We start from the raw sequence: 11,330 nt of genomic DNA, 5'->3' as shown, positions 1-11,330 counted from the left end.
ATATTCCGGCAGAATTATCGGCCGAATCCATTGCCAACTCTTTCTCGGAATTCTTCAAAATTCCAGTTCAATTTTACGTTCGCCCTGACTCGAATTGCAATGTAGTCATGGAACTTCAATCTGCGGACGATATCCGTACCGTTCTCGCGACCCCTCTCGCTGTCAAGTCGCTCAACCTTTCGCTGACAGCTCGTCGACTGGCCACCACGACTGAGATGGCCCGTCTGCAAGTCCTCCACCTGCGGGACGTCCCACTCCTTCTCACTCCTGAGGTCGCTCTGGCTACTTTCGGCCCTTCCGTCGCCCCTTTCGGGGAAATCGTCGAATTACAGCGTGATATTAATCCTCGCTACCCTCTCGTTCACAACGGCAAATACCGTCTCGTTGTCAGGCTTGCTGATGTCCGCAAGCCTATGCCTCACGCCTTGACGATCACACATAAAGGCGTTCTCACGACCATTCCGGTTCGCTTTGATCCCAAGGCCAACATCGGGGGCTGCTATTTCAGCCACTCCCCGCTACATGCTCGTCATAACTGTACCGTTGCGCCTCAGTGCTGCTCGCACTACCTCAACATCATCGGCCACCGTCATTGGCGACCCTCCAACGCCGACCGAGAGTTGCTCTGCAACATCAGAACCGGGAACCCCACCTGACCAGACTGCACTTCCTTCGGCCACAGTACCGACTGTGCGGGCCCCTTCCCCGGTGAAGATCCCTCGCCCCACGCGAAAGCTTCCAGTGCGGCTTCCTCCCGACACGACTCCTACTACATCCGCTCGCAGTCCGACTCGGGGCCGCTCTACCGTTCCCAAACGCCAAGCGTCTCGGACTCCACCACCTGGCCCACCGCCTTCATCAGCCTTGCCTCGCCGTCGGGCCTCGGCCAGTCCTCATAAGCTAGTCCGCATCAACGCGACATTACCACCTGTGGTCGATTTTCCCGGTGAAGAACCGAATCAACCCGTAACTGTCTAATGAGTCTTGTTTTTCAAAGCTCTAATGTCCAGAGCTGGCGGTCGCCTGAACGAGTGGAAGATTGGTTCTTGTTTTTTCAACGTTCTGTTTCTCATGTTTTTTGTGTTTCTGAAACCTTCACATTTTCACCCGAGCTTCGTTCATACGTGTACGACACTTGGGTAGCCATTAATCCGGAAGGAGGTGCCATTGTCGCGGCCCATACGGCTGGCTATCTTATGGAAAAATCACCTAGCCTTTGAGTATACAGGCACCTCAACTGAATCATCAGACGAGCGCATTGTGGCTGGCTTGTTCCTCATCGACACTATCCTCACTAGGGTGGTCTCATCTACACTCCCGCAGATGACGCCTCGAAGCAGGATTTTCTCATTCAGTTGCTCGAGTTACTCCAGAACTGGCATCCGGAATTACCACACGTTATCACTGGCGACTGGAATTGTGTTGCCGATCCCAACTCAGACTCCTCCAATCCGACCGGTTCAAATCGAGGTCGAGAAGAACTACTTCATTTCATTAACCAGCTCAGTCTTTCGGATACTTACCGCCTCGTTAGCCCATCTGGCCATCATTTTACAAACAGCCATGCCCATGCCAACCGGCGTTTAGATCGTACATATACATCACTAGACCTTGCAGCTTCTGTAAGCGGAGTGCGGTTCCAGCGTCCCAGCCGAGTGTTCGGCGGTTCATCTCTCTCTACGCACGAAAGCGTTCTCACTTATTTTGACGTCTCGCAGCTCCGTACCGGCCCAGGCTATTATAAGCTTGCCGTTGATTGGTTACAAGACGAGGGGTTTACCAAATGTGTCAGATACGATCTCGGCCGCATCCTACGTGAAGATTGGTTCCCATGTCCCTCATTGCAGGCTTGGGATCAAGTCAAGCAACGCATCCGTACCACCTCTCAAGAACAATCCCGTCTGTGGCACAAAATACGCGCTTCCACCGACTTGGACTTCCGCATCAAATGGCAACATGGTGCTTGTCGCCTTAAGATTCGCTCGACTCGCTCGCCAAGCGCAGCCGAGATCCCGCTTAACTCACCATCATTGGCACAACGCACTCGAATGGTCAGACGACAAGGCATTTTACGCGGGCTTAAGGCTGAGTCGAGCGAGACAGTTTCCAGCCCTTCTAATTTAGCTAAAGTACTCCGTTCTTTCTACGGTGAATTATGCGCTCCTAAAGTCTCCAATTTCGAGATCTTCGATGACTTCATCGGAGCGGACACGAGCGATTTACCGCGCGTTTCGCGTGACCAGCGGGCAGCCCTCTTCGCTTCATACACGCTCGATGAGCTATACAGCGCGGCTGTGCGGATGCAAAATCGCAAGGCTCCTGGCCTTGATGGGCTGCCAATCGAGGTCTACACTTTTTTCTGGAAAGAACTTGGTCCAGTTCTGCTGCAAGTGCTTCAAATGGTCACGGGCAGCGAGGAGCTGTCGGAAAGTCAACGCTTATGCCATATACACCTCCTAGCCAAGTCGGGTGACTCAACCAATTTCAGCAACTGGCGCCCTCTATCTCTGCTATGTAGTGACTACAAGCTCTTCTCACAGCTATGGGTACAGCGCCTCAACCAGGTCCTCCCGGAACTGGTTCACCCTGATGAGACCGGGTTCGTACCGGGGAGGTGGATCGGCGACACGATTGCCAATGTCGAGCAGGCGATTATGTCAGCGCCGCGGCACAAAGGTCCAACCTATACCACCTAGCGATGGTGGAGTTTTTCAAGGCATACGACTCGGTTTCACACGAGTACCTTCTAAACGTCCTGGATCGTTTGCGGCTCGGGCCTCTTGCCTTAGGCTTCATCAAAGCCACGACAGTCAACCTATCTGGGCGAGTCCACTTTAATGGATGGCTGACCACGCCTTTCCCAATAGCTTCGGGCGTACGCCAGGGTGATCCGCTCGCTCCGGTACTGTTTACGCTCGCAATCGAACCTCTGTGTCGCCGCTTGCGTCGTGTGCTCTCCGGCCTCCCCTGTCATGCCACCCAGCCTCTTCGGCTGGCCGCGTTTGCCGACGACATTTCTCTCCTGATCACATCTGCGAGCGACGCAGATCAAGCCATGCTTTCACTGAAGTTATTCCGGGACTTGGGGGGAAGAAAGATAAACACAATGAAATCATTTCTCTACGCCTTCGGCGCGCAGAACCCAACGGAGACTGTTCGGATAGTCGATCGTACGGGATTTTCACTTACCGGGCCTACTTTCCGCTATCTCGGCATCCGTCTTGGCACGACAGATTTCAAGGATGAATGGCGGAAGGTATGCAAGGCCCTAACACTCAGGACACAACAGCTTCTCATATACGATTTACCCTTACGCACAGCTTGCTGGGTGATCAATACCTTCGTATACTCCAAGATAGTATACCTCGGCCAATTCCAACCAGCTCCGCCCGAGATCTTAGATGCCATTCGAAAGACGGCAATCGAAAAGAGCTGGGGAAAACGGCGAAGGCATTGGGTATCACGAGACAGGCTACAAGTTTCGCCCGAACTGAGAGGTTTCGGTCTTTGGAATCTGCCTGAGAAGCTCTGCGGGGTACGCGCCCAGTGGATCCATAAGCTCAACCGGCCTTTCGAGCATTACTGGCAAGATAGAATCCCAGCAAATTTTATCGACGATATCGAGCCCCGGTACGTATTTCATCAGCGTCTCGGAAGAAACATCCTCGATGATCCCGCTATCGCGCACGTCGACTCTTGGGTATACCGCGCACTCCATCTCACCCATTACTGGGCCGGCATCTCACCCCGTGGAAAGTGGACCGCATCTTTCGAAGCACTTAATATTCTCAAAGTGCGGGTGGACCCATCTACTGTCCCTGGGCCTGGGACACTACGCATAAGTTCTCCTCAACCGGAACATCTCCCAGATGACTGCCTTATCACACCAGTCAAGGTTCTCTCGCCCAAATCACTGACTTCAAGAGGACGCACGTTTCTCTTTCGGCAAAGAGGGCTCCGTTGTGCCCCCAGAGCCCACCAAGCGACCAGAATTTCTGACGAAGACGCTGGAGTATTGTAAACTCGCTCTACAAATGGAATGGTCGATGTGCAGAGGTCGCTCACCTTCTCTCGTTAAATCACGCTCCTACGTCTTCTGGATTCAGTGCGGATTGGCTACTAAATCATAATTTGGCAACTCTTCCGGATCCATCACAATGCGCGCTTTGTCAAGCTGGCCTCGACAGCCAGCAACACAGGTTCTACCATTGCTGTTTCATCGCGCCCCTATGGGGATCGTGGTCTCTCCAGGAGGTTATGGCGGGTCCTCTCGATATCGGACGTGCGCGGTATCATGCTACGATTGTTACAACCGTACAAAATCTACATATCTGTAGACGCAGGTACCCATGCCAAAGCGATCCAGCACAGGACGTTAGATGGTTTCAGGATCTGTTTACACGCGCCGCAGCGGCACTCGTCTGCAATCAATGATGATCGTTTTGTGTTTTCATTATAATATTTAAAAAAAAAAAAAAAAAAATGAATGAAAAAAAGGAAAAAAAGGAAAAAAAGGAAAAAGAGGAAAAAGTGGAAAAAGAAAAAAATAGAAAAAAAAAAAATCCTTGTTATCTTTGTATCGGATATTTTGCTTCTCTCTTCATCTTTCTGTTATATTCTCTGTTTCTTCACTCCGTTACACCATTCTTAGTTTACTTTTGTTTGTCTAAAATTGTTCTTCATTTTCTCCTACACTAAGTAGTCAATACAACATAGGGCATTCTGTGTCCCTTTTTAAGATAAAAAAAAAACGGTTAAGGCAAAAGTCCATGCCAACACTATTCAACAAATTCAACAGATGCACCAATCACGGCGGCGCTTCCCATCCCTAGCGTCCCATCAGGAGGACATGGAATGGGTTAGGATAGTGTTTGGAAAGTTGGCCGGTTTCTTGCGAGAAACGTCTTTTGGCTAGGAGAGGAGAGGCTATCTAAAGTTTTGCTTGTTTTCTTGTTTTTTTTTCGTTTTTGTTTTGTTTAGAGCTTTAGTTTTTGTTTGGGTTAGAGTGGTCTTTTTGTATTGTTTTGTTTTGTTTGTATCTTTCGTTATATCTCGCTTTCAACTTCCTTCCCCCCCCCCCCTCCCCCCCAAGTGGTACTATCAATTACGACACGTCTTGGTCCCGAATCATCAACAACTCCCACAATCGATTTCTTTTTTTTTTTTTTTTTTTAGTCAACAATCTCCTCTCTTTATCTCATGGTATCTCGGTCCCGGCGGCCCTTCCCCTTTCATAACTTTTTTTTCTTCGCAATCAGCGCGGCAATCAGGTCAAATTAGATGGGTTTTAGTGTACTATACTTCAAGGTTTCTAAGTGGTTAGATTAAGATTTTATTCGAAGGAAGTCCGAAGGATAGTTTGGTCGGATTTATTGTATGATTTATGAATGGTGGAGCACGGTTGGAATCTTTCTACATATGGGGGGTTTTATTTTCTTCAACGACACTCAGTAGTGGGATTCTCAGCACAATGACTCTACGCGTTCCTTCCTCGCGCATGTCTCTGTCCAAAGCTTGGCAAACTTTGAATGATTCATCAAAGTGGTCTTCTTTTTCTCTCCTCGGTTTCTCAACGAGGATGTGCTCAATCCCTTGGCGGCTTACGTCTTCCCTGTGTTTAGGCCTTTTTCTATCGTCTTCCAGGATGTATTTGATTTGAATAGTTAATGCATGCTTATGTAAGATAAAAAAAACTTGACTTATATCTTCTCTTGGAGCACATTCCAGCTTTGAGATAAAGCACATTGTTCTAATCATTTCCTCATTTGGAGAAAATAGGATCATTGAATTAAATGCTGGATGGCTAATACTTGTGCCACTTTTGCTTATATAGGGCTCTTGAAATACCACAAGATCATACCCTCCTGATGGTGCGCTTTCAAGAGCTGACACCATCACCATCTGGGACTTCAAACAATTATGTTGTAGAATCTTTAATTTACCCATGTCCATTGATTCACAAACCATGAACAGATTCTTGAGAAAAATTCATAGGCTGCGCTCTTTGGCTAGATTGTCTAATATTTTGATATTGAGGAGAAAGACTAGAGCTTGCTCGGTGACTACCATTGCAATTGGCACATGTAAACTTAATGTGAGAGCAAACTTTTCCTTTCACATTGCACTCTTTACAGAACCACCGACTATCAAACACCTGTTTTGGACCAATCAAGGTTTTAAGGCAACAGCAAAGTTAATTTTTAATACACACCTAGGCTGCAAGTCATGGCGAATTAAAGAAGGACAAGCTACCTCTCATGAGGAAAGTCAAGAAATGTGGATACAGCATCTACACAATAATGGAGTAGGATTTGGAGAGTTGTGGGAGCAGGAGATGGAGACAGAGGAGCAGGAATGAGAAAAGGAAGAAGAGGAGGAAGAAGAAGAGGAGATAAAAAGTATTAAGAGAAAGGTCAGCCAAATCAACATTCAACTTGTGGTTTTATTGTGAGAAGGACTGTAATATTTTGTTTTGTCTACTGTGGATATGGATTTTCGCCTTCATGGAAGGTTTCCCCATCTCATTACCCAAATGGGCACAGCTGGGTTTAAGATTGATGTACTAACCACACAAAACACCATAACTGAATAGTTTCATGTGTACTTAAAATAAGGAATAATATTAATAAAGAAACGTCAAGCCCGCGAGTATAATAACAGACGCACACCGGATTTGAACCTGTGAACTCTGGAGTTGGGGTAAAATGCAGCGCACCCTTAGCCACTGCACCAATTGGCCGACTTCGGCAGCATTTTTTTTTTTTTTTTTTTTTTTTTTTTATCTTAACTAGGACACTAAATGCCCCTGACACGTGTATTATCTATTCATAATAGCGAAATAAGAAAATAGGACATGCCTTCATGAATGCTTGGAAACTCATACAAAAACAACGAGAAAAACAGAAGATTATAGACATCGACAACAATAAAGAACGTTAAATCAGTAAATAACGATATAAACAGTAAAAAAAAATAACACATTGAAAACTATAACTGACAAGCACTGATGGATGCACGGGCAAAAAACTTGCGAAATAAGAGAACATCTTGTGCTTCCTCCCCTCTAAACGAATAGCGATACCGGGATCGATGTAAATCTTGGACTACAGATATCACCGTTGCGTGGAAAGCTGCCCGTGAGGTTGCTAAGGGGCCGGACCTAATCTCTTGTCGTGTCCACCGCCACTAGAGAAGCACGATGAGATCGCAGTTGAAAAAGCGGTAGTCTTGAGTGTCTGGACCCCGCTGGCAAAGGGCACACTGTGTGGGGTCTGGCAATTTCGCACCATTGTGAGATAACAACCACTCTGTAGAATAACGAGCCATTGTTGGCATATGTGCCAGCGAGAGAAGGTGAGCTGCTTCAGCAGCATGAGCATTCCATTTATAGAGACGAGTCACGGTGCGCCAGCGGATGCGCCAAAAGTCCTCATCGTCTTGAGGGTATCGTGGGCACAGCGGGGTTTCTGAGCCGAGAGCAGAATATATGTCCGCTGTAAAAGGGATGACTGCACCTGTGACCTATCGTTTGTGTGAAAGCTATTGCTCGGTAAGTGATTAGGCTGGGTCATACCCTGAGAAATATTGGAGATGGCCATTCGTATATCTTATGTTACTTTCAAGTATTGATACCTTTTTCAGAATTAAAGGAGTACTTTTTTCATATCCTATTTCAATACAACCATAATTAAAAACATATACGATAATACAAGTATAAACCCTAATCCACACAAAATAAATTGTACCCTCTAATTGGACGGTAGTAACTGTACACAGTAGATACAAACGTTATACCCTACAATAGTCTGATATTTACACCTCCTTTCAATTTATGGAACGTAACTTCATTTCTCCAGTAAACCGTTGGACTTTTTCACGACCGAGAGACTTGGTGAGAGTGTCTGCCACCATATCTGATGTGCTGAGGTGTTACAACTTAAAACTTCCGGTTTCAAATTCATTACAGACATAGCGCTCTTTTGTTCGAATATGTTTCGTATGAGAGTGTGATCCCGAACCTTTTGCGATACAAATTGTGGACATGTTTTCTTCTTAGAGTACTGTTTGATGTTTCTACTGTAGTGACTCCATGCATCTTTGGATTCAAATTGCTTCTCGAGCAACATCGCTTAATGCAACTAATTCCGCTTCAGTTGAACTGAGTGTAACTAGGTTTTGGTTTCTACTTGGCCATGAGCTTGGGCATTCATTAATTTTGAAGAAATAACCGCTACGACATTTTGATGTATTAATGTCATTTGGCATCTGAGTAGCCAGTAACAATAACTTCCTTTGAGAGGTTGCTACCCTTCAAGTGTAGACCTAAATCAATCGTTCCTTTTATATAACGTAGAAGACATTTTAGTTCTGACATGTGTCCTTCAAGAAGATTTTGAATATACTGAGCTAATACAAAAGTATGATAGCAGATATCTGGTCGAGTATACTTCATTGCATATAGCAGTTTTCCAAGAATTGCTTGATACGTTTTTATATTTTGAACTGGGTTTCCCCCAATTTTGCTTAGATCAAGACCTGGTGTAAGAGGTGTTGATACTGGCTTTGCTTCATTCATTTTATATTCTGTTAGCACGCCATGTAAATAGTCTGACTGATCTAAAGTGTACCCATCTGCACTTTTTTAACTTCCAAACCAAGAAATTCTGACACAGTTCCCAAGTCTTTCATTTCATAGATGGATTGCAGGGCAGATTTCACTGTGTCAACTTCCTTTTGATTTGTGCCAGCTATAAGGAGATCGTCAACATAAATGGCCAGATATACTCGAGATTCATTTCTGTTTCTGAAGTAAAAACTTAAATCTTTATTGGTTCTCTCGAAACCTAGTTTTTTCAGAGTGTTGTCAAACTCCTTGTTCCAACATCTTGGAGCTTGTTTCAATCCGTACAGGCTTTTTGCTACAAAGAAAGATTTAAAAGGTGATATTTTGAGATACAAAGCAAGATTAGTGGCAAAGGGATTTCTACAAACAAAAGGAGTGGATTATTCAGAAACGTTCAGCCCGACGCTGAGACCAGAGAGTGTTAGGATGCTACTATCTATGGCAACAATGGAAGGTTTATTAATATTTCAAATGGATGTCAAAACTACATTCCTCAATGGTGAACTGGAGGAAACAATCTACATGAATATACCGGATGGACTGGATATTGATAACAGTCAATATGTTCTAAAACTTAACAACCCACTTATTTTTTATAATTTTCATATTCTTTTCTTTTTTCTTTATTTCCCATGTTTTATGTTTTTCTAAGGAATTTAATTCTTCTTTGATTGCTTTTTTCCAATTTTCTTTTTCTTTTCTTTTGCTCGATATCGCATCTTTATATGACATTGGTTCACTATTCAAGCCATTTAACAGAATATATACATCATCCATAAAAAATGCCCCTTCAGTTTTGTTGCCGTCCTCTAATTTTCTCCACTTTAAAAACTTAACTTCATTTTCTTCTTCATCATTTTCTTCAATGTTCGGATGCTTTAATATTTCTTTCCGATATATATTTTGTTGTCTAATGATTTCTTGTTTTTTAATTAGTCCTAGTTGTTCTTACTTTCGAAGCACCTCCTGTTGTATACTTTACCGTTTTCTGAGAAGTTCTTGACGTTGTCGATCTCGTAGACTGCTTAGTTGAATTAACCGTTCCCGTTCTTTAGTTGTCAACAGTTTCTTTTGTCTTTCTTTTTGACTTCCTTGTTTTCTTATCTTTCCTTCTGCTACTTCAATTGGATTTTCTGTATTTGAAGTCGAGTCTGTGATCGTCTGAGGTTCTGATGTTCACTTATTTCTTGTATCTGATTCTCCTATATTTTCCCCTTCAAGTGTACTGTTATTCTGTGTTGACATTGGAACAGTTCCACTTGATATCGTTTGCATTTTGGAAACGGGAGTGTCAGGAAGAAAGTCTTCATCCATCATATCATCATAATCCTCCGACTCTGACAGCTTAGCACAGTGATTGAATCGATTATCAAAAATATGTACATGATGTGTGGTTTTTATTTCACCAGAGTCCACCATGTACACCACATAGGTGCTTGAATGCCACGTATAAGCCCAGGAAAATTCCCCTTAATCCTGTGCTTGCGAGTTTGCTTCGGCCAGGTTCTTGATTTAGAACTGTACAGTCTGACCCAAACACATGCATCTTGTGCTCCAATTCCTGATTTGAGAAACGAACTATTAGAATCTCCTTTGTACTGGATGCGAGAATTCGATTTGTTATAAAACTCATGCATTTCACTGCATGTGGCCAGAACGATTTTGGAAGGCCTGCTGAAATCAACAGTGTGACCTTGCGCCATTTAACAGTGTCTGATTCAATCTTTCAATGACACCGTTTAGCTCTGGAGTATGAGGTGCAGTTATTTCATGAGTTATTCCCATGTTCCCTATAAAGTCCTGTAGAGAATTTGACTGGTATTCAGTTCCTCCATCTGTTCGTAACCTTATAACTTGACTTCCTTTATCAGCAAGTAGAAGATTTGCCTTTTTTATGAAATCAATTACCAACTTTGCACAAAAACGATTTTTGCACCATTCGAACCGCCTCATTTCAAACATCACAATCATATTTTTGTCTCCAACTCTTGACTTATTTTGAGGAAAAAATTGCGAGTCAAAGTCTGAAAACAAAAAAAAAAACGAAAAACGTCATCATCATCCATTCACCTCAACACATCCTCAATCAGGCTAAATTGATGAATCCTCAGTTATCATATCTATTAAAGTCAACTCAAATTTTCTAACTTCAATTGCACTCAAATTTACTGGAGTTTCAACAGCCCGGCGAATACCCGATCTGCTACTAGCTCGACACACTTGCTGCTTAATAATCAACCACCATTAAATCAAAAAATAAATAAATACCGAAGATCCGATATTCCACTAGTCAAATCTCAAATTTCAAATTATTTGGAAGAGTATTGGTGAAGACATCGCAAATTTGACAGTTCGAAAAACCAAGCAAGGAGCTGAAAATTTTTTTCAAAACAAAAAATCGGCAGACATTACCCAAACCCTAAACTCGCGAACATGGAGGAAAACGAAAATTCTCCAGATCTTCATAACAGACTTGGAACTCAATCAAATGAGTCCGAAACTTCTACAGATGAATTGTCGTTTTTGACTCCACTCAGAAAAGGCCGATATAGCCTTAGTATATCTAAAAGAGCATACTACAAGGCATTTAAACCAGGTGATACTCCGACTAAACCTGGAATCAAGCCAAAGACTCCCAAACATCTTACTGATCCGCCTAGTTCTCCCCCCTGGCTTTGCTGGCAGCAGCACCAATAATGAGGATAGC

General features: G+C 44.0%; 2 protein-coding genes across 2 annotated transcripts; both read left to right on the top strand.

Moving 5' to 3' along the window:
* Positions 1–13: 13 nt before the first annotated feature.
* V1514DRAFT_355111 (uncharacterized protein) lies at positions 14–1,220 on the top strand (the record flags this gene model as incomplete). Its single annotated transcript, XM_066929624.1, has 3 exons — positions 14–401; positions 445–966; positions 1,011–1,220. Exons 1-3 carry the CDS (start codon positions 108–110, stop codon positions 1,218–1,220), a joined length of 1,026 nt encoding a protein of 341 aa, XP_066780543.1. The 5' UTR covers positions 14–107.
* Positions 1,221–11,056: 9,836 nt separating this feature from the next.
* On the top strand, positions 11,057–11,282 carry V1514DRAFT_322931 (uncharacterized protein; the record flags this gene model as incomplete). The annotated part of the gene is made up of 1 exon (XM_066926155.1): positions 11,057–11,282. A coding segment is annotated over one exon (226 nt), but the record flags the coding sequence as incomplete, so codon positions are not given.
* Positions 11,283–11,330: the final 48 nt, after the last annotated feature.

This window comes from Lipomyces japonicus, assembly GCF_038497905.1.
Source record: "Lipomyces japonicus strain CBS 7319 unplaced genomic scaffold V1514scaffold_108, whole genome shotgun sequence".
In the NCBI taxonomy this organism is placed as follows: domain Eukaryota; kingdom Fungi; phylum Ascomycota; class Lipomycetes; order Lipomycetales; family Lipomycetaceae; genus Lipomyces; species Lipomyces japonicus.
The sequence above is the reverse complement of the archived record's forward strand: the minus strand, read 5'-3'. Positions and strand labels throughout refer to the sequence as shown.